General features: G+C 37.3%; 1 protein-coding gene across 1 annotated transcript; it reads right to left on the reverse strand.

The window, feature by feature from the left end:
* Nucleotides 1–1717: 1717 nt before the first annotated feature.
* On the reverse strand, nt 1718–4493 carry LOC133778317 (UDP-galactose/UDP-glucose transporter 2-like). Its single transcript, XM_062218206.1, has 7 exons — nt 3987–4493; nt 3488–3516; nt 3206–3407; nt 2870–3112; nt 2687–2788; nt 2470–2577; nt 1718–2235 (listed from the first exon to the last, which is right to left on the reverse strand). The coding sequence occupies exons 1-7, from the start codon at nt 4110–4112 to the stop codon at nt 1975–1977; spliced, it is 1071 nt and encodes a 356-aa protein (XP_062074190.1). The 5' UTR covers nt 4113–4493; the 3' UTR covers nt 1718–1974.
* Nucleotides 4494–25763: the final 21270 nt, after the last annotated feature.

Consider the following 25763-nt stretch of genomic DNA (forward strand, 5'->3'; position numbering starts at 1 on the left):
TGAATTATTTAAAAAGTTACTAAGGGCTTGATTGGTATTTGATTTAAAAACAATAATTTTAGAAAATTAAATCATTCAATTTAAAAATATTGGATTTAGAAATAAATTATATATTTTTAAAATCTTGAATGGTTGATGATTTTAAAATTTTAAATATTCTATTTTTTTGTGCCATATATGCACTATTTTTAAGAAAAAAATTGAAACATCAAGAAAACGATAGATTATTGTTTTCACTTTTATTAAAGGATTATATATCAGTTTTCAAAAAGAGTTTTTTATGTTCTATAAAATAAGTGTACCAATCAGATTTTTTGTGGCAACTTTTACTTTTTAAATTCCAAAAACGATAAAACCATTTTCAAATTCATTACCAATCAAACCCTAATATTCTACTAAAACATATAAAAGAAGATATAAAATACATAAAAAAAATTAAAATTTATATTAGGCCTTGTTGAGGCGGGGAATGTCATCCTTACCCCACCCCATTTAACATTCGAGGACAATAAATTATCTCTATTCCTGCCTCGTTCACCATTTAGACGAGGAATTCTCGCCTCATTAGGGGCAAGTCCCCATAGATTGTCATTCCTATAGGAAAAATGTGCATCCCTACATGTAAATACGTATTACAATTCACTTCTATTTGTTTAAAAAATTTATTTGTATAACTTTTGATACTTTTTTATTAGAACTCATATAACATGTAGTATATTTTAGTTTAAAATTAAATACTTTGTATTATATTAAAAAAGTTTCTATGAATTTCAATTAATAAATATAAAATTGTGACAAAAATTTAAGGGTATCTCAAGACATATTAAATCTAATAAAAAATATACATAAATATATATAATATAAACAATAAAATAAAAAATTTAATTTAAATATCTTGTTATAATTTTATTAGGCTACTACATAATTAATTAATTATTTATTTTAATGGTATTAGTTGTAACAATTAACATTAACGAAAAAATAATAAAACCTGTTAAACCATAAAAATTCAGTCAGTATGATATTTTTATTAACAAAGTAAAAAGTAAAAATTTTTCCAAAATTGATAATATTTTGGAAACCTGACAAAATAGTCATGGCTCCAAAATGATCCCAAACACTAGACTTGACACAAATGTCTAGTCCTATTCCTTAGTCCGAGGTAACAAACACGCCCTAGCTGATCTTTTATGACTTGTCCACATAACCAATTAATAAAATTAAAATTTTCTCTTAATAAAAAAAACATTTTACTTAAATTCAGTTCTAAATATTGAGCAGGGAAAAAAAACTTGTAACGAAAATGTAAAAAGCTATTTCATTACAAAAAAAAAAAAAAGAATTCCATATTCCTAAAGGTAGTCCCTTATGAATATTAAAAGTTACAAGAGCAAAATCTCCTTCTTCAATTTTCTTATGAGGACGTTTCTAACCCCATCTCAGTTTTTAATTCTCTAAACTATGTCTTGAACCTAAGACTAAAAAAATAAAGGGATATTTGCGGTGAAAGTACTTAAATTATTATGTTTGTAGCAATTAAGTACCTAATTTATTTTTTTGACAACAAAAATACATTCCATCATGTTTTAGTGGAGTTATCTGTTTCGTTGTTAAATCCACCTATATGGTGTAAAATTTACTTATAACTTGAGTATTTTCATTGCAAACATCTCTTAAATTTGGTATTTTCACCGCAAACATCTTTTAAATTAGGTACTGTCGCTGCAAATATCTCTTTAATTAGATATTTTTTCCTATGTTTTACAAACGAACTTAATGATTAGAATTGACGGTTGTACCAAACTACACAAAAACATGGACAGAAGGTACTTTTGTCGCAAAAAAATAATTTGAGTACTTAAGTACTACAAACGTAATAACTTGAGAACTATCGACGCAAATAACCTAAAAAAGAAATTGAAATTTCGAAGGGCAATGAAACAAAATAGACAGAAAACCACGATCTTTAATGAGTCAGACCAGGGCTCTTTTCTCCTCGTCTCCTGACTCTTCCGAGTCTCTTATTATAGCCTTGTCTGCTTTGGAATTGGATTTGGCGTGTTTGGCAACAGCATATTGGACTGAACTCCAACTGGGGATTTTGTTTTCTGGGACCATCTTAACTACTATTCCCATAGATATGAGAAGAAGTCCTAGCCCATGTTGGTTAGTCATTGGCTTTGTAAATATCACGTATGAAAGCAACAAAGTCACTGCTTTTCTAGCCGTTGTTATCTGCAAAACCAACATAGAAAGGCATATCAAGCAACATAAAACTACAGCAATTTCAACAAGTACTTCAGAAGAGCTCGAACTTCAAACAATGTGCATTGTGAAGAACATGTTAGCATTCTCAATCTCTATCCTTAGTTCCTTACTAATCTAACTCAAGAACCAGCAAAAATAGCAAAACCAACTAAATGTTCAAGTATGAAGTATAGGTAGGAGATTTAAGCTTTTTAGAATTACCATGGCAGTGGTGGCTGCGCCGAAAAGAGCAACGAGGGACAGCACAGAAACTTGGCCGACGTAAGTCGCCATGGCTTCAAACACTAGCACCCCATAAACATACGGATGCTGCAAAGATTTTTCAGTGACATAATGAGCAAGATCGTGTTTTTGATATTGGAACTTGAAGAAGTTGAATAAATTTTAGTTTTATTAGCCAACTTTTTTACTAATTTACCTCGTAACAAGAGTTCCAAGCCTTGACCAATTCTCCTGTGAGAATCATAGGAGGAAGCAAAAAAGGTAACCCAACAACAGTTGAGCAGAACAACATCTCCATCTGCAGTTACAAATATAAATAAATAAACAAACGTTACAAAGAGAAAAATCAATGAGAAGAATGGTAGAGAATAGAGCTAACCTGGGTGGTGTCTGGATTCAAAGTAAAGATAGCTTCTTGCAAATTCCCCAAAAAAGCATCCATGACTAGAGCACCCGAAATCATTATAACTCCCAAGACGCGAAAATTGGGAGATGTCTGAGCATCAGCTAAGGTGAACAGTATCAAACCAATAACTAGAAGTATTGCAGATACATATTCACGAAGAGGGTATTTCCTTCTCAGTCCTGGAATGAAGGCACCCATGATCATGACAGGTAATACCTGAATTTCCACAGCTAAAAAATAAGAACAAAAAGAGAATACAAAAAAGGGTCAAATTTAACAATTTTGAATCGATTGACAGCGTTTTTTTACCTTAGTGGATTTGAACATGATTTGAGCAGGATAATTAAGAAAAGCCAAAGACCCTTTGGTGAGTCCTTGAGAACCCATTAAAACACCGGAGAGCTTTACATAAGTCTTCCATGAGTTAACCATTTGTTTGGTGGTGAATCCTTGTAGGTATATTAGTATAATGTATACAAATCCTTGCACAAAGGTGAAGTACCACCCATAGCTGGTAAAATGGACTAAAGATTAACTTCATATTTTGTTAAAAAGTATACATTTGGTAGAAATAATTGAAAGAAAGCTTACCTAAACTGAAGTCGGTTGTACACGTACTCCTGAGATTAAGCAAATTTATATATCATTGACCATAAAGAAAAAAGAAAATGGATTTTTATATGAACATAGCAAGGCAAAGCAATCTACTTTTCATACTACTTTAGCACAAAAGTGATGAAGTGATGAAATTGTATGATTGAAAAGAACAGGGGAATTTCAAGAATTATTGAATAAAAAACAAAGAAACAAAGCTCCAAGAGAAGAATGAATAATGTGAACATATTAATGGCAAAAAGCACCTGTTTTGAATCTATTTTAGTATAAAGGGAAAAAAAAAACTAAAGTTAGAATTAATATTATGATTATGAACCCATAAGAATAAAAAGAAAAAGGCTTTTCGATTATCATTTCCAAAAAAATGACACTAAGATCGAATTTTTTTTATAACTTTATCAAAAACTAACATAAAATGGGAAATTTACCAAAAATTAATATTTATGCGAATCCCAATAAATATATATGAACTGACCTCGCAAACGCCATTAACAAGGTAGCCAAAGAAGAACCCAGCAGAGCAAATGAGGAACTGCTGCCATTTAGGCCTTTCTGTAAGAGAAAGCCCAAAAAGGGATAGAGTTTGATCTTCGTTCCTCATCGCTCGGAGGCCCCCCAAAATGATACCAAAACCTTAGAAAACCAATCACTAAACAAAGCAGAGAGTAGAGATAATTAAAGAAAAAAAAACTTCCTTTTAAGGAAAAGAAAATATCTTTTTAATGTGTAGAGAAGAGAAGTATCAAGAAAGCAAAAGTGTTTGTGTTTGGTTCGGTTTGGTTCTCACTCGGTGGCTACCAGGGTTTGAGGCATGAAAGAAGGAAGGTTTCTTATACTAAAAACACGAATGTGAAGGAGATAAATGGGAGCCTTGCGATTCACATGAATCACGGTGCACTTGGACGGTTCACCAAGCTCAGAAAGATGTAAAAAAATTTCCCGGAAAAAAGAAGATGGGTGGGAATTTTCTCGCGGAAAGAAGTGATATATGAGTTTGCTGGTGCGAGTTTGGTTTCAGTCTTATTCTCCCAATCCCTGGGTCAGTCAAAATATTTGACTTTTCATTCTCTGTGTGCCTCCTCAAAAGCCATGCAGTGTGGACTAGCCAATAACATAGACACAGCACATTTTCTATGGATTTTTTTACAAGGTTGTTAGTCTGGACTTTGGTAAGATATTATTCTATGTTTTTTTTCCTGTAAAAGTGATATTATTCTATGTTAGGTGGATTTTGAAATTGAATTATAATAAATGTACTTAATATTTAAGATATGTAAATTTCAATTTTTTTTAAATAAAAAATAGAAAAAGTAGAATACACCATGAAATAGCCAATATGATATTACTTACTAATCACGAATAAATAATAGCATGTAAAGCTTGGTTGAAAGTAATAAAAATAGAGGAGTATGAGTAAAAATAAAAATGAAATAATAAAAAAAATTAATGTAAATTTGTCTTTATTATGTAATGAAATTGTCTTTCCTTATACTTTTAAAAGAAATAGTCATTCAAGTTCAACTGAATTGATAAAACAATCTTTCATTAAACAATACTACAAAATAAGTTTCTCTTCACGGTTTCTTTCCTTAATACAGTGCAACTTTTTTCCTTAATAAGACCTGTAGTATATTCGACCACAGATAAATGTAAAAAAAAAAACGTAGTGAAAGTTTATTTAAAAAAAAATCTGCAATGAAAGTTTATTTAAAAAAAACTACAGTAAAAACATTTTTTTATAATTATTTTTATTTTTTTTTTATATAAAATAACATATTATTATATACCTAATTTTATAAATTATTATCTAAATAAACATAATAGATAAATTAAAATTAAGAAAAATATTAACATATTCTTACTAATTAAAAGATGTCATTTATATATACATAAGTAGTTTGTATAAGTAATTTGTATATACATACATAAAAAAAATTAATAAGAACATACAAATACCATTTAAAATATAAGTCAAGTTAGTAAGTTACACATAAGAAAAATTAGACTTTATAAATAAATGACATTAATATTACTAACTAATCGTTTTGTAGTGGGAGTAGGTCGTCCTTGACATTGAATTTCTTTTTGTCAAACAACTACTGACAAGTAAATACAGATTAAATGATTAAGTACTATATATAGTTTTTCTTAAACAAAAAAAAAAGTATAAAATATAATATACTTTCTTCTTGATAACTTCTGCCGGATTTAGTGCATTTACAAAATCATAAATGTATCTTAATACATAAAAACCACATTCATGATTTTCTGCCAGTCTTGGACAAAAAGGAGCCCAAGAGTTGTTTACTAGGCAAATTAGTTATCGTGACGATCCCTTTCTTAGTGGAAGATCGAAAAATCTTTCTCTTCTCGTCATTTTTATAAATTCTCCAATGTATTTATTTCCCGAACACTATGCGTATGCTCTACAAAAATTAAAATGAATTATCTACATATTATATATACTCTCAACTCAAAAAACTAACATTGAATATATTAAAATCGAAAAAGTTACTTTTCCATAACCTCATTTATTATTGGTGGAGTTTTATAATTTTTCAATGGGTTTAGAATTATGGTCGTCCCCCGCATCATCACGACCACCAACATTTAATGTCGGCTAAAACAATAATAAATTGTGATTATTATATGATTAAAAGACAAAGACAATATTAATAATGTTTTAGGTAGTTCGTTCTTACTGAACAATCTAAGAAATGAAATATATTTGGTCTCGTCTATCCATAGTCATCATCTATGTGGCTATAAGAACCACTGTATAATTTTTACTATTATCATTGCCAATAGAAAGATGTTTGGTGTCAAAAAAATTTGTATAACTGTCGTGAATTTGGGTGCATGCTTTCTCAAATGCATCTGTAGAATCAATCACGCATATTTCAAAAATATTTTCAATTAATAATATAATATATCATCAAAAAAAATTGTGCAGAGTTTCCTCTGTTTCTATAACATATATCAAATTATTTGTACCTATAAATTCAATTCAAACAAAACACAACAATCAACATGGATAATTTCGTCCATAAATCACCGCAGCACACAAAATTCACACAACCTACTTCACTAAGACACACATGTTCTCAACCTTCTGTTATTTCTGCAGCACACAATTTCATCTCAGAACCGACTTCACTACGGATGGATATCTAATATATTCAAACTCCTCTAATAATAGTTTGTTATCACAAAACAGATTGAGTTCAAGTTGAATTGATACATACCTCATACCAAACAACATAGCTGAGGATCCAATATTATCCATGGAGGCTACTTGATGAACGTCTTATTCTGATGTGATAAATATAGCCTCGCGAGCTTCTATAAACTCTGGGTCAACGGGAACTTGTACAACAATTTCAGCACACTTTAAATTTAAACAAGTATTTCCTACAATAAAAGTTTAAACAATGATTAGTAAATATGGTAATTGAATTCCTAAAAATTAACAAAAGTAAACTTAAAAAAATTCATTATGTAAATAATATAAAAAAATTATGTAAAAAATAACATTATAATATAAAAAATTATGTAAAAAATAATACATTTTAAATAATTAATACAATTAATATTAACATTATTAAAAAATAGATACATTAGGTAAATAATATAAAAAATTCATAAAAACCGAAATATTAAAAACATTGTCAAGTTGAAGTGATCAATACATGTTTTGAACAATGAAAATATCTTTTAATCCTCCACAAACGTTCAAAAGCGTTAAAAGAAAGCTTGAAAACAACCCTATAAACATACATTAAACCCACTCAACATTTCTTCATTTTTGCCCTAAAACTACAAAATAAATCAATATTATGTATATTTACATGATTTAAAGCATTCATGTGGAAGAAAATGAAAAAAAAACACTTAAAATGGTGAAAATAAGACTTATCGTGGCTGGGGAATAATGGTTTCCTCCGTTTGGTGCGACTGTGAAAATGACTAAAGTGAGGAAATGAAGGGTCGGGTTCGAGTTTACAAGGCTGGAGAACTTTTCTCCGCGGTTATTTTGAAAAACTGCAGAGAAAAGTGCTCCCCGACCCCTAAATTAAAACTTTACACTATGTTTTTTTAAAAAAAATGCAATATCATAGTATTTTTCTTTAGATGAGTATTAAATGTGATATTTCAGAACCATTCAAATCTTATATCTGTATTTTTTATTTAAGATTGAAAAAAAACGCAGAAAAAATATATATTTATAGTAGTGAAAATAATTGATTTACATTCTAATTTTTTAGCTTGTAAAATAGATATTTTTATGTTCAATTTCGTTAACCCAACCAAAATAAGTGTTGAGTTTCGTTATTGTCAGCAAATCAATATTATTATTACAAATCTCATAAAGACTCTACTATTTATCATTTTTCTTTAATGGTAATTTTAATTAAATACATTATTACATAGATGATATATATTCAATCATGAAATGAACCACATGAGACTAGTAATTTGAGTTTTCAAATTAAATACATTATTACATAGATGATATTCAACCAGTCAAGATTAGACATATCTCTAAAAAAAAGTTGAAAAGTAAAAAGGAAACAAAAATGTTGAAAAGTAATAAACAATTTTTCAAAATTTTAATTGATCTGTCAAAATTTTAAAAATGAGACACAAATTCAATTCTAAACGAGGCTAAACTTTAGGAATATAGTATTTATTTCAGTTTAAGAATACATAATATAGAAGTTAAATAAAAAATATTTATCCCAATCGATTCTCTGAACCACCAAATATACATTAAAGTATAGCTTAATTAATAAAAACGTTTTTTTTTTAACTTTTCCTTTATTTACAAACACATTTATACAAAAGTATATTTATTAGATAGAACCTCCTTAAATTTTTGTTTGTTTGAATCTTCGGTTAGATTGGTTAGGGATTAAAATATTTCTTTTAAGTTGTAGGGTTCGAATTCTGATTCTTAAGTCATTCCACTAGGTGAAGTAAACCCATCTGGGTCATTATTTATTTGATTTATTAATGCTTATGGTAATTTCTTTTAGTGAAAGTGAAGCTATATATGTATTATATATATTGATTAGTAGACGTCACGTGTTACTCGAATTACTTTCATTTATGTATTATTATTATTATTATTATTGCGTTAGATTCATCATCAAACTCTAATATGGTTAGAAGTTTGGTTGATCATAAACAAGTCATTAAAAGAAAAAAGTAGAAGAAGAGAAACCTATTTAGCAAATGAAAATATAAAGGAGAAAGGTGTGAGTGTATATATCTTTGGGGTTGAGCAAAGTGGGGAATGAGTATGACGAAAGACAAACCTGTTTTGTAATGAATTTTAGTTGTGGTGGAATAGATGGTAGATACAATTGATTGTTAAAAATAACTTTTTTTTTTTAAGAAAATATGTTCTTGTTTAATTATAAAAATGCGCTTGTTATCCTTATTAGGATAGGCATATGGGAAATGAAAGATGTATTATTTTGGTGTAGATTTTGTTTTTGATACAAAGGAAAACTCGAAAACATAGGTTGTTACTTAGCTTGAATTTTAGACTTAGTCTTTGTGCTAGATTCGAACCCGAGAACTACTATTAGTGACTCTATTTAGTATGACTTATAATAAATGATGGGAGCCTATCAAAATTGTACTTTGGTTATTATCTCTAGATGATATGAATTAAATAATATTTAGTGAAGAAGTATATTTAAGGGAGTCAAAAAGAATATTTTGCTTTGAAGAGATAGATAATTTAACCCTCGAGCTTTAGCTTGGAAGTAACAAGACTGGTGAGCTTTCATTACAAGCAAATTGTGGGTGCTGATGGCCGTTAGGTTGTTTGGGATTTTTAAGAGTGTGGAGTCGATTTTGGGGATAACTAATTAATTAACGTAGTGAGAACTTTTGTGCATAAAGCATAGAGTGAATAAAAAAGCAGTACATGAAGAAAAAAAGATTATAGTAGTTTGATCAGTAACATACGTCTACTTTAGTCAGTTTATTAATGGTGTGTCTTTTACAGAGAATAAATGCCCTTTCTAATACAAATGAGAGTCCAACCATTAATGGTTCCAAATTCTAGTATTTAGAGCATCTCCAATCTTAGACACCAAATTCAGTGTCACACCAACATCAAATTTGGTGTAAAAAACTATTTTTATTTTAATCACAATACTAAAAATTACAATTTTTTTAAATTTTCTTTTATTATTATATTATTTTTTTAAATAAATTGAATATTCTTTTTATTATTATATTAATTTATCAAAATCATCACAATTATTATATCTAATTAGTATTTTAAATAAAACTACTCATTAATTACATGACAATAATACTATATAAATAATTAAAACTCGATAAATTAAAAAATCATATTGCATGTAGTAACAAAAAGATTACATCACTAGAGAAAAAATATTACATTTATGGAAAAAAAATATTACATTACATTAGATTAAATTAAACCTAAAAGACACATTTGAAAATATATATTTTAATTATTGGGTTACTATATTCGTCCCACAAGTATTTAATAATGTTTTATTTAAATTATAATTAATAAAAATAATTTGTGGTATATACAATTTAATCTCCACATAATAAACTAAATTCTAAATTATATATATATAAATAATAATATAAAAAATATATATAATAATATAAAAAATATATATAATAAAATAATAAAAGAAAAAAAAAAGAGAACCCTGTGTGCTACAATACACAATATATATGCTGTGTACTGTAGCAAATACAACAAAATGCAATCATATATAATGTTACATTGATGATACTACAACATTAAATAGAAATTTTTGGTGTTACATTGCAAATGACCTTACAGTAAATAAATATAGTTGAGCCTGATGGGACAATTCCCTTCGCATCATAGCTTACTTACTCCCTACAGGAGTCAAGATGTCCCTAACATTTGCAGTTACCAAATCTGGCAATGTCCATGGCACACACATTCTTAATTTAAGGCAAGATTGTTGAATGAATGAAGTCTATGACTATGGCAACATGTGTGTCATGTAATCATCACCTCGCTGAAGATGTTATTGGTGAAGTCCCACTTGCGAAGCCATCATTGGAAGCCTAAGGGGAATCAAGTCATTTTGATCCTCTTGATTAGCTTAGCTGGCGTATCTGATCCACGTTGGCATGCCATGTCATCACATCCAAAATCAGGCAAAACAAAGAGCATGCCTTAGTTGTTGTTCTGTCTTGGGTAGGTGGCTTCCGGTAAGGGCCTATTAAGATATGATTTCTATTTAAATGTGATTTCTTCTTATAGAGGATTTAATGCTCTGATTTCTTCTTCAACTAGCAGATCGTGTGGGATTTGATCTCTTCAATTAGGAGATCCTATGAGATTACAAACTTGGCCACATATCAAGCTAGGTTCGTAGTGGTGGAATCAGTCATATCTCAAAGAATGATCATTTAATTATCAGAATTGACACCCTAAAATACTAAAAGTACGAGTAAAACATTTTATTTTGAAATTAAATAATAATAATGTTGACTAGTTTTTTTGCTAACATCTAATTAAACAAAGCTTAAAGAAATAGAGAAAGAGACATGAGATTTTACGTAATTCAGATTATAAATTAACTATAATTCTTGAATCACTTGTATTCAGGAGATTTATTTAAAGTTTGCAAATGTTAAACTTTTATGGAAGTTTTTCAGACAATGTTCTTGCAAAGCTCTGAAAACAAGAAATGAATAAGAAGTCCTTTACAATGAGGGTAATTAGTTCCCTAATGAGGAAAATGAGGGCTAATTACAATTATCTTCCCTTAATGGACACTTAAATGTACAATAAATGGTAAATTCCTTTAGTTAGTGTGTTGGCGGGCCCCTGCGTATCTTAGTGGGCTCAATATGAGGTACCGACCCACTACTTTTGTAACGACCCAAAAATGCTAATAGGATTTGGTACCTGAATTAGCGTGCCGGGAGAGCATAATTGGACATATGTGTGTGTAATTGGTTAAATGCGTGACTATGTGGCATGCGTGATTTATATAATTATGTGAATATATTATATGCATGTTTATGAGTATTAGATATGCATGTGGGTCCTTTACTGTTTATAAGGGCATATTTATAATTTTGGTCCGTTAATAGCATAAATGTGATTATATGTGATAAATAGTTGAGACCACATTATTATGTGAATATATTGGTAGTATATGGCTCAAGACGATTCTAGTGAGTGGATTAGCGAAATAGTCACAGGGGTTTAATACCCGGCTCGGGTGAGCTTAGGGGTATTTTGGGAACTTGGAATATATTTTGAGGTTTATTGAGTAACAAGTGAATTTTTGGTAATTAGTTGAGCATGACGGAATTAGTTGGCAATTGGTAGGATGACTCGAGGAATTAGCGGGAATTAAGGGAAAGACCATCTTACCCTTAGGGCAATTAAAAGGTTAAGTGGGTCTTTGAGGGCATTTTGGTCTTTTCGAAGTTAAGGATGCTACACCTAGCTGATTCTAGGAATGACAGAATATACAAGAAATCTCTCAACTCACAAAAACGTTCTTTTCTTCCTCTCCCTAGAACTAAGGGGAAACCTTTGAATTTTTATGGAGGAACTCAAGGGAGCAAGCTGGGAATTGAGCTGAGTTTGGGCTAGAGGTGGACAGAGTATAGCTGAGGAATTCAAGCCATAAACTGAGGTAAGTTTCAATTTGAATTGTTGAATTCTGTTCAAATTATGTTGAAGTTAGAGCCTGCATGGATTCTGGTTTCTTAAGCTGACGTTGGGTGCTTAGGGAGAGTAAGAATTGTTTATATGCTAGATATAATGTTTTGGCTAAAATGATAGGAATTCTAGGCTTAAATCCAAGTTTGGCTGGTGATTTAGGGTATGAATTTGAGGTTAGGCTGAAGAAGAAACGCTGGAAAAAGAGGGAATTTCTAGGTTTGGGGCCTCGGTTCGTGGCCCTGTTCTTCAGGCGTCGCGACCCGCATGCTTGAAAAGGCTAGGATGCCTCTGATTCGCCAGGCGCACCGCGACCCAAGGGGTGCAAGTCGCGGCCCGTGCCCTTCAGCAGGGAGGGCTGGGTCTCTGTCTTAGGGGCGAGCCACGACCCTTATAGGCAAGTCACAGCCCTAAATGGGAAATAACGGGCAACCAAGGTTCTTAGGCTCGAGGAGGTTCGGGATTCAAACCTAACTGCTCGAGACGAATTCTACTACCCGGTTTAGTAGAATTCGAGGTCCCAGAGGCTAGCATTTGTTTCCTAAACATTTAATTGGATTAGAATTTGATAAGTGATCCATCATTGCTTATGACTAGGATTATTGTTAAGGCTCAGGACTAAGGATCGTGCTCGAGACCGCTCTTTATTTATCGCTCGAGATTCAAGGTAAGAAAACTGCACCCATGTGGTTGTTATTGGGACTGAGATTCCCTGTAATTGAATATATGTAATATGTGGGTTATATATCTGTGAATATGGAATAATTTTCCCCTTCATCACCACGGGCCAAGCCATTAAGTGGGACCTCAAGAAAGAAAGGTCTCTTTGACACAAGTCTAAGCAGGACATCCGCGATCGACTAAATGCCGAGATACAAGGGCCTTGCATAGCGAGGCCCTTCCTCAAAGTCGCTCACACGGATGCCCGAGCCTCGTACGCCTCCGCCAAGGCATCAAGGGCCTCGCATAGCGAGGCCCATGCCCAAGCCGCGTGAATGCCCAAGCACATACACGTCCATCCTCAAGGCCGCTTGCATGGATGCCCGAACTACGAGCACATCCATCGAGGCACCAAGGGCCTCACATAGAGAGGTCCATGCCCAAGCCATGTGAATGTCCAAGCACATACATGCCTGTCCTCAAGGCCGCTCGCATGGACGCTTGAGCCGCGTGCGCACCCGCCGAGGCACCAAGGGCCTCGCATAGTGAGGCCCATGCCTAAGCACACACACGCCATTCCTCAAAACTACCCACGTGAACCTTAGAGACTCAAGGGCCTCGCATAGAGAAGCCCACCTCCCAAGCCTTGCATATCTCCAAGTCACTCGCATCTCCAAGCTTCACATATACCCATCTCCAGGCCCTACATCAAGTCCCAAAGTATGCCATTGCAAATAAGAGTCTTGCTATGCCAGGCTCGAAACCCTTCTACACAACGAGGAGACCCATGTTATCTCCATTAAGGGATCCATAAGTTATTCAACACTTAGCAAAATATAAAGAAGTTTGGAGAAAAGACTTACTTTGGAAAGGTAAGAGGGACCATTGGGCATGAAGTACATGTACGAGCACAGGGTGTAAAACCCTGAGAAGGATAGAGGCATGACCCTGGCGTGCGTATCCGACAAGTAGTGGTGGTACAAACCCGTACAAAGAGTAAAGGCACTACCTGGGCACCTTCGACCATGTACCAGAGCCGACACCACAATGTCCTGCAGCACAACCCCGACAATGTACCTGCACACGTTCTTGTCCCCTTGGACCACCATGTATCAAGGGTCATTAGAGCTCATCTATAAATAGACTTCCACCCCTCATAGTAAGGGTTTGGAAAATTCTTTGTATGCTGAGAGCATTAAGGAAGAGACCATTTCTGCACCATTGTAGTGCTGCATATTCTTGCTTCCAGAACCTTCTATCTTCTTTCTACAAGATTTTTGCAACACATTTTGAGTTTTCTGATTCTATAATCGTTGACGAGTTCTTACCGTCAACAGTTTGGCACCGTCTGTGGGAAGAAGAAGTATCAAGCCAACTTCTTTCATCACTTCCAGCAAGGAAAAATGCCAAGGCGTTTGAAACGCTTACGTCAACTTCAAGATGTTGAGGTTCATCTGGACGGAGGACAGCTGAGGGCCTCCAGGAAAGACCCCCCTCAGCCTAAGCATGGAGATATACCGAAGGAACATCCTGCCCCGAGGAAGGAGAAGGAAGTATCATCCCTAGCTGTCCAACCCGGCAGAGATCATTCAGAGCCACCAGCGCACCTACATCCTCAACCCTCAGTGGCACCACGCTCTGGCCACTGAGACCCGGATCCCTCGACACATAGGCCAGGCAAGAGTCCCCGAGTGCACTCAGTGCGTTCCAGCTCAAGGACTCGCTTCTATGAGGACGAGGTTTGCATGTTACACAAAAAGAATCGAAGACTGGAAACCACACTAGAGAACATGCAAGAAGTTTTAAATGTCCTTCTACAAGGAAAGTCGAGCATACCCATTCCAAAGCACAAGGAGAAAGAGCGTGAAAGAAAAGAAACCACTGTCCCCGTATACGATGGTAGAACCCGACTTTCCACCAGAATCACCCCCAGAAAAAGTACCATGAGGGACCTAGGTCGACGAAATACCCCCAGGAGCAAAGGCGGAGGGACGACTGTGGTCGTAAGAATGAAGCTGAGGTCATCTCTAAGGAGGTGCCACATGACCTAAGAGAAAAACTCAATGGGAGGAGGTCATAAGTAAGGACGACATCTCCTATGGCCCTTCCAAAGGGTAGAGAGAAGAGAAAGGCTAGCCCTACTGAGCTGGGGGACTCCTTGAATAGGAGGCGACAGGAGCTAGACACCGAGATGAGGATCCTTCGGAGCAAGATCGTCACGGCGTCTAGGGGGCACATTACCGATGAAGAGTTCGATTATGAGTCACCCTTCACGTGAGAAATCCAGTTGAACGACTCCTGACTAACTTTAAAGAACCTCATATGACCCCATATGAGGGCACCTCGGACCCCAAGTACCACTTGGATGCCTTTAACGATTTAGTGAAGCTGAGAGGGATCAATAACAGAGAAAGGTGTCACTGTTTCGCTGTCACGCTGAAGGGGCTTGCATACAAGTGGTTCAAGAGGCTGAGGCCGGGGGCCATTGGGTCATGGAAATAATTTTCCGATGAGTTTATCCAACAACATCATGCCGTACACGATTATACCCTACTGGGCACTAGCCTTGCTAATATAAAGCAAGGAGAAGGAGAAAGCTTAAAGAGCTACATCCATAGGTTCAACATGAAGGCAGCTAAAGTGGGAAGCCTGACCAGGGGAGAACTCGAGATGGAAATCATGGCTGGAGTGCGCCCAGGCAGTAAGCTTTGGGATAATATGCTCAAAAGGGAGGTCACTAACTTAGACGATTTCTACGAACGGGCACAAAAGTACATTTGTGTCGAAGACAGCCATGAGAACTTGAAGGCATCACTTGTCAAGCCCTTAGCCCCTGAAGGTTCGAATGACGCAAAAAAGAAAAGGGTGTACGAAGGCCCAAGAGATGGCCACCAGAGGAAGCACAAACACAGAGGTAATCCTAGGCAAACATCCCACACCTTCTGCACTGGCTTAACACATACTAGGGAGCATATCTTCATAGTAAACGAGAATCAGGTCCCCTTCAGGAGACCCCCACTAATGAAGAGAGATCGATCAAAGAGAGACCCCAAAAATTACTGTCAGTATCATAAAGACATTGGCCACACCACAGCAGAATGCACTCATTTAAAGGTGGAAATTGAGGAACTCATACACAGGGGGCACTTGGGGAGATATGTTCGAAGAGAAAATGAAAGACCAGATGATAGACCACCTTCACCACAAGCACGAGATGTAGTCCCAGAGGTGCATGGAGAGGTGAGGACGATATTTGGAGGACTAGGATTCGGAGGAGAATCGAGAAAGGGGCGAGATAGATACGCCAAGGAAGCCAGACGAAGTCCACCCCCATGCATGCTAAGCTTAGAAAAACGACCCCCAAATTTTTTTAAAGGGGAAAATGATTCAATAACCTTCATCGTAGAAGACGTGCGGGGTGTGAATTTTCCACACAATGACCCCTTGGTGTTAAGTGTACAGCTGGCCAACATGAAAGTACGTCGGGTTCTGGTAGACAATGGGAGCTCTGTAGACATCCTATATCGCCCGAACTTAGAGAAGATGGGACTGGACATCAGAAACTTAAAACCCTGCGACACCTCTCTGTATGGGTTCACAGGAGACTCGATACAGCCCCTGGGCACAATCGAGTTAGCCCTCACCATGGGAGAGCTGCCCAGACAGACCACTGTAATGAAATTTTTTGTCGTAGTAAGTTGTTCCTCGGCCTTCAACGCGGTATTAGGGAGACCCTCCCTGAGAGAATTGAAGACTATCACCTTGGTATACCACTTGGCCATAAAATTCCCAACTCTTGGGGGAGTAGCGAGCGTGAAAAGGGAATAGAAAGAAGCCAGGGAATGTTATAACATGTCCCTCTGTACAGTCATGAAATTGCCAGAACCTATGGCCATGGTAGTGCATAGGAGCGCAAACCCACGTGAGTTCAACCCCACAGTTACTGAGGAGATTAGAACTGATGGGCGGGCATAAGCGCCTGGAAGGGAGCATCAGGTAAAACTCCACTTTTAGTATGCTAGATCAAAAGGGTTACCATAGTTAGCCACCCAACTTAGTTGTGATTCCTCCCCTTAAAAACAGCTATGAATTAGAGGGGTAACCTAGATGCCCTGATATGTAGTAAGAACAATGTTGCCATAGATATCTATGTAATCTATTTATTTTTAATGAATATGTTTCTTATTGGAATGATACACTCCTCATTTACGTGAGCACATATCTAACTCTTGTGTACCTATCACCAAATGGAATTATCAAAGTGCATGAGCAAAATGATCAAAGTGCTCGACGAGGTAAATCTCGCCAACCATTTGGGGGGCAGAGTATATTGCCAAAAATGGTCCTAAAAGAGACCCTTATAAAAAAAAGGAAATAAGGAAGAAAACCTTGCATGGCATCTCTTGAGTTCACGAGGATTAGCTACCCTTATGAACATTAAGAGGGTCAAAAGGTCCTACAAGAAGAGCCTCCTAATAAGGGTTGATACCTCCACGAGAGGAAAAACCTCAAGATGAGCATCCACCAATAAGCCTGGAGCGACCACCAAGCCGTCTAGCCAAAAAGGGTCCTAAAAGAGACCATTGTAAAGATAGTATTATGTATAATGACGAGAAGGACACTTCTCGCAAGAAATAACAAGTGGGCATAAAGAATATAAAAGGATACCAAGAACCCAAGGGGTTAACATGTCCTTACAAGTATAGTCAAGGTGCACCAAAAAGATTATCATCATCAGACCAAGGAAGAGATAAGGAATTCATCAAAAAAATAATAAGAGGGACTTACCAAAGTCCCTTAAGTTTAATAATCAAAAGAGAACGACAAAGGCTAGAAAGGCCAATGCATCCTCATAGTCGATATAAAAAACAAACAAGGACATACAAATCAAGAGTTCCACACACCATTAAAGATTTATGAGGAGTTCAAAAAAAAAAGGAAAACAATATGGAGGATTACACGGCAGCAACATATATGTATGCACATAAGCCTTGAAGAGGGATCTACGTGTTTCCACCTTGACCTTTCCACTTAGAGATTTTCCTAGTTGCATAATCTGCAAAGGGAGACAGGTCGACGTCAGGGTTGGTCCTCCATATGGCGTGCAACGTGAGCTCAATTATGTCGTTCTCAGCATTTACAAGTTCGGTGTCAAGAGCAGTAATCTTCTCATTTAGAGTGTGGTTGGTAGCTTCAAGCCTAGTGTTGGAGTGAGAGGTTGAAGCAGCCTTGGCTAGAGCAGCGTCTCTCTGGAAAACCGCCTCAACAAGTTGACCCTCCAAGTCGCGGACCCGTGTGGACATACTATTCTTTTCTGCCTCGGCCATCGAGAGATTTTTCATTGCCCCCTCGAGCTCGAGCTGTAGCCGTTGTGTGGATGAAGAGCTTGAGGCGACAAGCCGGTGACCCAGGATAAAAGCCTGAGTGAGGACAAAGAAACAAAATAAAACATTAAGGGTCAAGTGATATCAAAACCAAAAAAACATACATTGAGTGTTTTGACAAATACCTGCATGGAGGCTCTCATGTAAGCCTCACTCTACTCGACATCGGTAATGTCGTGCATAGATCCTTACTCACCTTTAGGAATGTTGCCCATGTAACGGTTCATGGCTTCCCCATACTGGCTTGCTAGAGGATTGCCTCTAGAAGTGAAAGCATAAGCTTGGCGGGGGGAAGCACGTGTGCCTGTCGAGTCATGCTTAGACAGGGAAGGAGACCGAGAAGGTCTCAATCCATCTGCATATGCATGGGAGGCTAAGGGTCGCGAAGTCACCTCTTTAGGTAGAGAGGCACCCAAAGACGCCCGCCTCAAGCACCCCCCCCCGAGGGTGGAAGGGCCTCACCAAAAGAAGGAATGACAAAGTTCCTCTTCGGGATAGAAAGGGGGGGGGGGGGGAGGGAGGAGCATGGGTGTTGAAAGTAGACTCGCCCCCAAGCATCAACGATGGAACCTGAGAAGTAACACCATCGGTGTGTCCATCGTCAGCCACATTTCTAGCCCCACCGGACAAGGACCATAAACATGAGTAATTCTCGGACTCCACCTCCTCTTCCGTGTCCATATGGTCATCCAATGGGTAGACATAATCTTTATCAGCTGCCTCATCATAACCGTCTTCATCACCACCATATATCCACGGAACGGTAGATTTGGATGAGACAGAGCATAAGGAAACAACTTGATCCGGAGATAGCAACTTGTATGCATAAAGATTGCCCTCTGTAAAAAGGCCACATGCCTCTTTGCGGAAGGCCGACACATCTAGGATCTGCGCCACTCGATCGCGGGCTGATGATTTCAAGGTAGGGCCGATGACCCGTTCGAGACCTGCAGTCAAGAAAAAAGAAACAACCATAGTTAGATAAACTAGAAAATGGAGGGGTAAAAGAGAAATTTCTTATATACAAACTCAAGGTGGGAATGGGCTTACTTGAAGTGTTGAAGCGCGTATATTGGGTGGACACGCTGGGGGTGAAGAAGAAGTCACTCTTCCATGAGCCTCTGTTGGAAATGGAGCCCTCCACAAGGGGATACCCTATATGGGCCACGACTTTCTGGGGCAGATAGAAGCGGGGGCAGTAGGGTTCATCCTAAGGGTATAGATGTGATGAACCTCACTCATGGAAGGCCCTCTAGAGTGCACTTGTTTGTATAATATGTATAAACAACTGAGCACCACCCAAGAGTTCGGGGATAGTTGAAGGGGCGCCAACTCAAAGTAGTTTAGTACCTTGACAAAAAAGGGGTGGAGCGGCAAGACTCCACCGAGTTTATTATGGAGTCGCTGAAAGCAACAAGCCCCTTAGGCAGCTCAGTGGCATGGTATTCACGATTTGGAATTATGAACTTGATGTCTGGCGATAGCTGGTGGGCCTTTATCATGTTGGCAAGCTTAACATGGGTAAGAGTGGACATGATACCTGTAACACCCCAAGTTACTAATAAGGTTTAGGACCTTGATTAGCGTGCCTGGAGGCAAATAAGTGAATTAGCATGATAATATATGAATGTGAATGAATATGTGATTAGAATGCATGTTTAGGTGTTATAAATATGCATGTGGGCCCCGTTCGTATGTTAGGGGTAAATTGGTAATTTTAGCCCGTTGAGGGCATATATGTGATAATTGTATTATGTGATTTGTACCACATGAGTGTGGTGATATTAATGTGATGCACGAGCTGAGACGGTCCTAGGGAGCTAGTTAACTTAAAAGTCACAACGGGATTTTATACCCGGCTCGGGAAGAGCCTAGGGGTACTTTGGGAATTTCGTAAGTTGAGTTGAGAATTAGTGGTTAATGGTTATTGGTGATTGAGTAACCTGAGTAACCATTAGTAACTGCTGAGAGTAACAAGTTGTGATGGGAAAATGGTAGAATTGTAATAGAGATGAGATGACAAAAGTGTCCTTGAGGTTTAGTTAGGAGAGAATTTTTATGGAAGGGTAGAATGGTCATTTGGCTAAGGGTAGATAAGCTCCAGCTGAAGGAAAAGAGGAACCATGTATAACACTTAGTCACATATTGGTTTATGCTGGAATTTGAAGAAAAAGCTAGAAGGAAAGGGAAATAAGAAGGAGAGCTGAAATTTGAAACCTAGGAGGAAATTCAAGGGGTTTGAGGCAACCAAAATCAAGTTTAAGCTAGGATTATTCAGAGGTAAGAGTTATGCTCTGTTCTTGTTTAAATTTAAGTTTGATTTTCAGAGATTAAGTGTGGGAATTTAAAGGAAATATGGCTGGTTTGGCTTGGAAAATTCAATTTGGATAATCAAGGGGGAAGTAGCTTGAAGCTGGAATCAAGGGAGCTTAAGGTTTAATTCTTCACTTGAGGTAAGGATTCTGTGCAATTATGAGGTTTATTTCTGTTGTGATTTAAGGAATTTGAAGCATGGTTTAGGTTTTTGTAGGCTTTGGTCTAAGTTTCTAACTTGCTGGTTTGAACTACTGAGATTTGGAATCAAAGTGTGATTTATGGAGGTGATTATGTGTTTATACTTGTGAATGGTGTTTATAGGTTGTTAGATGGTTTATTTGTGGTTTAAAATTGGTTTTGGGGTTTAGGTATGTGTTTAGGTTGAATTGGGAGTGTTTTGGCTCGGGGAAAATGCAGGGGAAAACCATGAATTCTGGGTTCGCGTAGGGGCGCCGCGACCTTGTTCTTTGGTGCCGCAGTGCATCCTTGCATCAGGATCAGGGAAAGCTTCTGGGCGCCGCAGCCCTTGATGGGAGTGCCGCGGCCCTAGGCTATTTTTGACAGTCAAATTTTGCATTTTTAGGGCTTTTTCCCGGGGGCTCTGGGGATGGCTCCCATACATTGTTTTAGGGAATTAGAGGTCCCGAGAGTACGAGATTGGTCCCGGGAAGTGGTTTTGGGATTGGTTAATATTAAAAGTGTTTTATATGTGTTGTGACTAGGATTTCAGAGAGGCTCGGGATAGAGGACCGTACTTGTGACCTTGGTGCATCGGAAAGCTCGGGATACAGGTAAGAAAACTGTAGTACCCGTAGAGCAAGGCATAGGCCCATAGTGTTGTTGCAGGGCACGGCCCTAGATTGCATTATTGTTAGGGTGTAGCTTTGATTGAATTATTATATGCTTGAATGCTATTTAGGTTTGCTATATGTGTGGATATAGTAGAATGAACAGCAAAGGAGCCAAGAACGGCGAGGGGCCGAGAACGGCGAAGGCCGAGAATGGCAATGAGGCCGGGAATAACACCTAGCACATGGAGTGCTTATGGTTAGGGTGAGACCCCAATGGATACATGGGATATCCTTACGGTGTGGACCGAGAACCCAGGCTTTGGTAACACTTCTGGGACGGCATGGCCGTAAATGTGTTTAAATCTTATGGACTATTTGATTAACTGTGAGTTATCTGCTATAGTGATTGTATGATATGCATATGTTATGTGCTGTATGAGTTTTCTTGCTGGGCTTCGGCTCACGGGTGCTCTGCGTTTCAGGTAAGGGCAAGGAGAAAGTCAACCAGCCATGAGTACGGAGAGCGTGGGGGCGACGCGTACATGTTTGGCCTGCCCGACTGCTTTGGTTGGGGGAATTTTGAGAAATGGCTGTATTAAAATATGTTTTTGATAATTAGTCATCTGTAAATCTACTTTGAATTGTAAATATTTTACAAACCTCATTTTGGGATCCTGAATGTTAAACTCTTGGAACTTTTAATGAAATGTAGTACTTTTAAAGATTACAGCCTTGTCTTTTTGTTTAATCACACTTTTGTTCTAAAAACCTCGCTGAGCGAGTTAATTGCACCTTTTAAACTCACTTAGTAACGACTCTAAGGTAGTAGGGCGTTACAATACCCGCGTTTTCAGAATTGTCGAAAGTCCTCCTCGGCATGTCGGGTACCTGGACAGAGACGGGAAATTTGTGAGCAACTGACTTCATCAACCCTTAAAAGGCCCTCTACGTGTCTTGCATCTGCCTGCATACTACTCGACCCTATGACATACTAACCTATGGCCCTACCTTCGTATAAAAGAAAAGAAAAACATGCATATCACTGGGGGAGAAAAGTATACCTGGGTGCGTGTATGCATATCCTTAGATGTGCGCGGATGAGCCTTTGGATGTGCGGAAATGAGTCCACGGGCGCGCAAGGAGTAACTCTTGAAGGCCGCGGAGATGACCTCTTAAGTACAAACACCCTATGCTCCTTGCAATGCAAACATGGGACAAGGAAGAATAAGTTAAAAAAAATGAAGATGAATTTAAAGGGGCAAAAATTACCTCAAGGTGGCTTCTATGGAGGATAGAACTTTGGAGCCTTTGGAAATAGCCTCAATGGGATACCACTAGGATAGACAAGTTTTGGGTGTGAAAAATGAATCCAAGCATGGAGGTATTTATAAGGAGAGCCAATACTTCAAAGCCCTTGGATCAAGTCTAGGGTGGATGGTGGAGATCAAGAGCCCTAGGGACGTTGGGATCCACGTTTGGAAATGGTTGGTCCTTATTCAATCTTAGGGACACACTTGCATCACCACCAAAGCTAGTTGGTTTTTGGTGTTTCTTTAGACACTACAAAGAAACACACCACCCAAATACACTTTGTGTTTCTTCATACACCACTAGATAACACACCAATGTTGAGCCTCCCAAACCTCCTTGATCAAAGTAAAGCTCCAATGCCATTCATATCATACAAGAGAAGAGGAAAGAGTCTACAAGGATACTTAAAAGTATACTTATATACTCGGGGGCAAGTGTGAATATGGAATAATTTTCCCCTCAATCACCACGCGCCAAGCCGTTAAGTTGGACCTCAAGAAAGAAAGGTCTCTCTGACACAAGTCTAAGAAGGACATCCGCGAGCGACTAAATGCCGAGATAAAAGGGCCTCGCATAGTGAGGCCCTTCCTTAAAAGCCTTTCCTCAAACTCGCTCACATGGATGCTCGAGCCTCGTACGCATCCAACGAGGCACCAAGGGCCTCGCATAGCGAGGCCCATGCCCAAGCCGCGTGAATGCCCAAGCACATACACGCCCGTCCTTAAGGCCGCTTGCATGGATGCCCGAACCGCGCGCGCATCTGCCGAGGCACCAAGGGCCTCACATGGCAAGGCCCATGCCCCAGTCGTGTGAATGTCCAAGCATATACACGCCCGTCCTCAAGGCCGCTCACATGGATGCTCGAGCTGCGTGCACACCCGCCGAGGCACCAAGGGCCTCACATAGCGAGGCCCATGCCCAAGCACACACACGCCATTCCTCAAAACTACCCACGTGAACCTTAGAGACTCAAGGGCCTCGCATAGAGAAGCCCACCTCCCAAGCCTTTCATATCTCTAAGTCACTCGCATCTCCAAGCTTCACATATACCCATCTCCAGGCCCTACATCAAGCCCCGAAGTATGCTATTGCAAATAAGAGTCTTATTTTTTAATTAATTAATTAAATCCTTATTCAAATTAACTAATTATAATTTGAAACTTGATTTAATATTATTTATTTATATTGACACCAATTTATCAATATTAATAAATTTACCCAAAGATTCTCTTTTATTATATAAATCTCATATCTTTGTAAATTTTCCAAAATTGACCTAGTCAACTTTAAAAATCCCAATTGATAATTAAATTAATTAATTGAAACATTCTAGATGATTTAATCAATGGTGATGTGGGGACCATGGATCCATGAAATCAAGTTCCAATAAGTTACCGTGAATTTATTTACGAATAGGTTCACTACCTTATTAATTCCTTGTGACTCCACTATAGACTCGGAATTGAACTCTTGAATTCATAGAACGTATTTTCAAAACCATAAATACGTTATCCATTGTTATAACCATTACAGTCTGTCAATACTCTATCGATGACTTACTAACGAGATGGGTGTAAATTACCATTTTACCCTTCATCAGTATTTTATCCTTAACTACCACTAAGTTCCTTATAAATGATATTTCTGTGAACTTAATCACAGAAATGAGATCTCAATCATTTAAGCTTTTGAACAAAGCAATTAAGGAAATCATCTTTTCACTTCTCATAGAGAAGTTATAGATTTCATATATATGAATAATACTCCCACTCAATTACACCACTAAATCTCCAAGATGTAAGTATGGGCTAGATCGTAGGGTAAGATGGTAACGAACAAGTCAAAAGATTTAAATAATATAATCAGCAGAATATTATCACTTAGAATTAAGATCGACTTAACATATGGTCAACGTTGTGACATTGATTAGATTCGATAACAACGATACTTATTTATCAATCTATAATCAATATCGGTCCTAGTCCGATGTAACTAAATACATCCGATCTTATCTACTTGTTCGATGCCTGGGACAAGACATCACACCCCGAATGTGTAAGTAGATCATATCGTAGATTGCCTAATCAGTGAAAATCCAATGCACTGATCTAATCTTAGGACTCGTTCTTTTGAACATATAATTATAACTATGATCCACTGTGACCTAGTCACTATAATTATAACTATCCATATGTTCGAGATTTTATAAATGTTTGTATTATTTCAATAATCATGTAATAAAACAAGCAAGCAACACGGTTGTCAAACTAAATGATTTCTACTACTTTTATTGATAATATGAAATCGTGATACATATCCGACATGGTTTTATAAGGGCATAACACCCATCAATACGAACCCGTACAAAGAGTGGAGGCACTACCTGGGCACCTTCGACCATGTACTAGAGCCGACACCACAATGCCCTGTAGCACAACCCCGACAATGTACCTGCACACGTTCTTGTCCCCTAGGACCACCATGTATCAAGGGTCATTAGAGCCCATCTATAAATAGACTTCCACCCCTCACAGTAAGGGTTTGGAAAATTCTTTGTACGCTGAGACCATTAAGGAAGATATGATTTCTGCACCATTGTAGTGCTACATATTCTTGCTTCCAATTCTTCTATCTTCTTTCTACACAGTTTTTGCAACACATTTTAAGTTTTCTGATTCTATAATTGTTGACGAGTTCACCGTCAACAATATCTATTATGTGGAATATGAAAGTACGGTCTAAGGGTACTGGGGCTGATGATAAGCGTATTGGACGCAGCTCGGCCAATGTGAGTCGTGGTCAACTAAATAATCAGAGGACTCGGCCTAAGTGAGCCAGGGTCAGCTAAATAAACAAAGGGCTCGGCCTAAGGGCGTCGACACCTGAACACTTGTATTACTGATTGAGATGTATGCTTGTGAATATATATTTATCATTGTTTTAGCTTAATGCTTGTACTATGTTGAAAAATTGAATTGGTTGTATTAAGGTTGATTAAATGCTACTGTTGCTATATGTGTTTGTTGTTTATGGTTTTCTTGCTGGGCCTTGGCACACGGGTTCTACGTGGTGCA

Source organism: Humulus lupulus, chromosome 5 (assembly GCF_963169125.1).
Source record: "Humulus lupulus chromosome 5, drHumLupu1.1, whole genome shotgun sequence".
Classification (NCBI taxonomy): domain Eukaryota; kingdom Viridiplantae; phylum Streptophyta; class Magnoliopsida; order Rosales; family Cannabaceae; genus Humulus; species Humulus lupulus.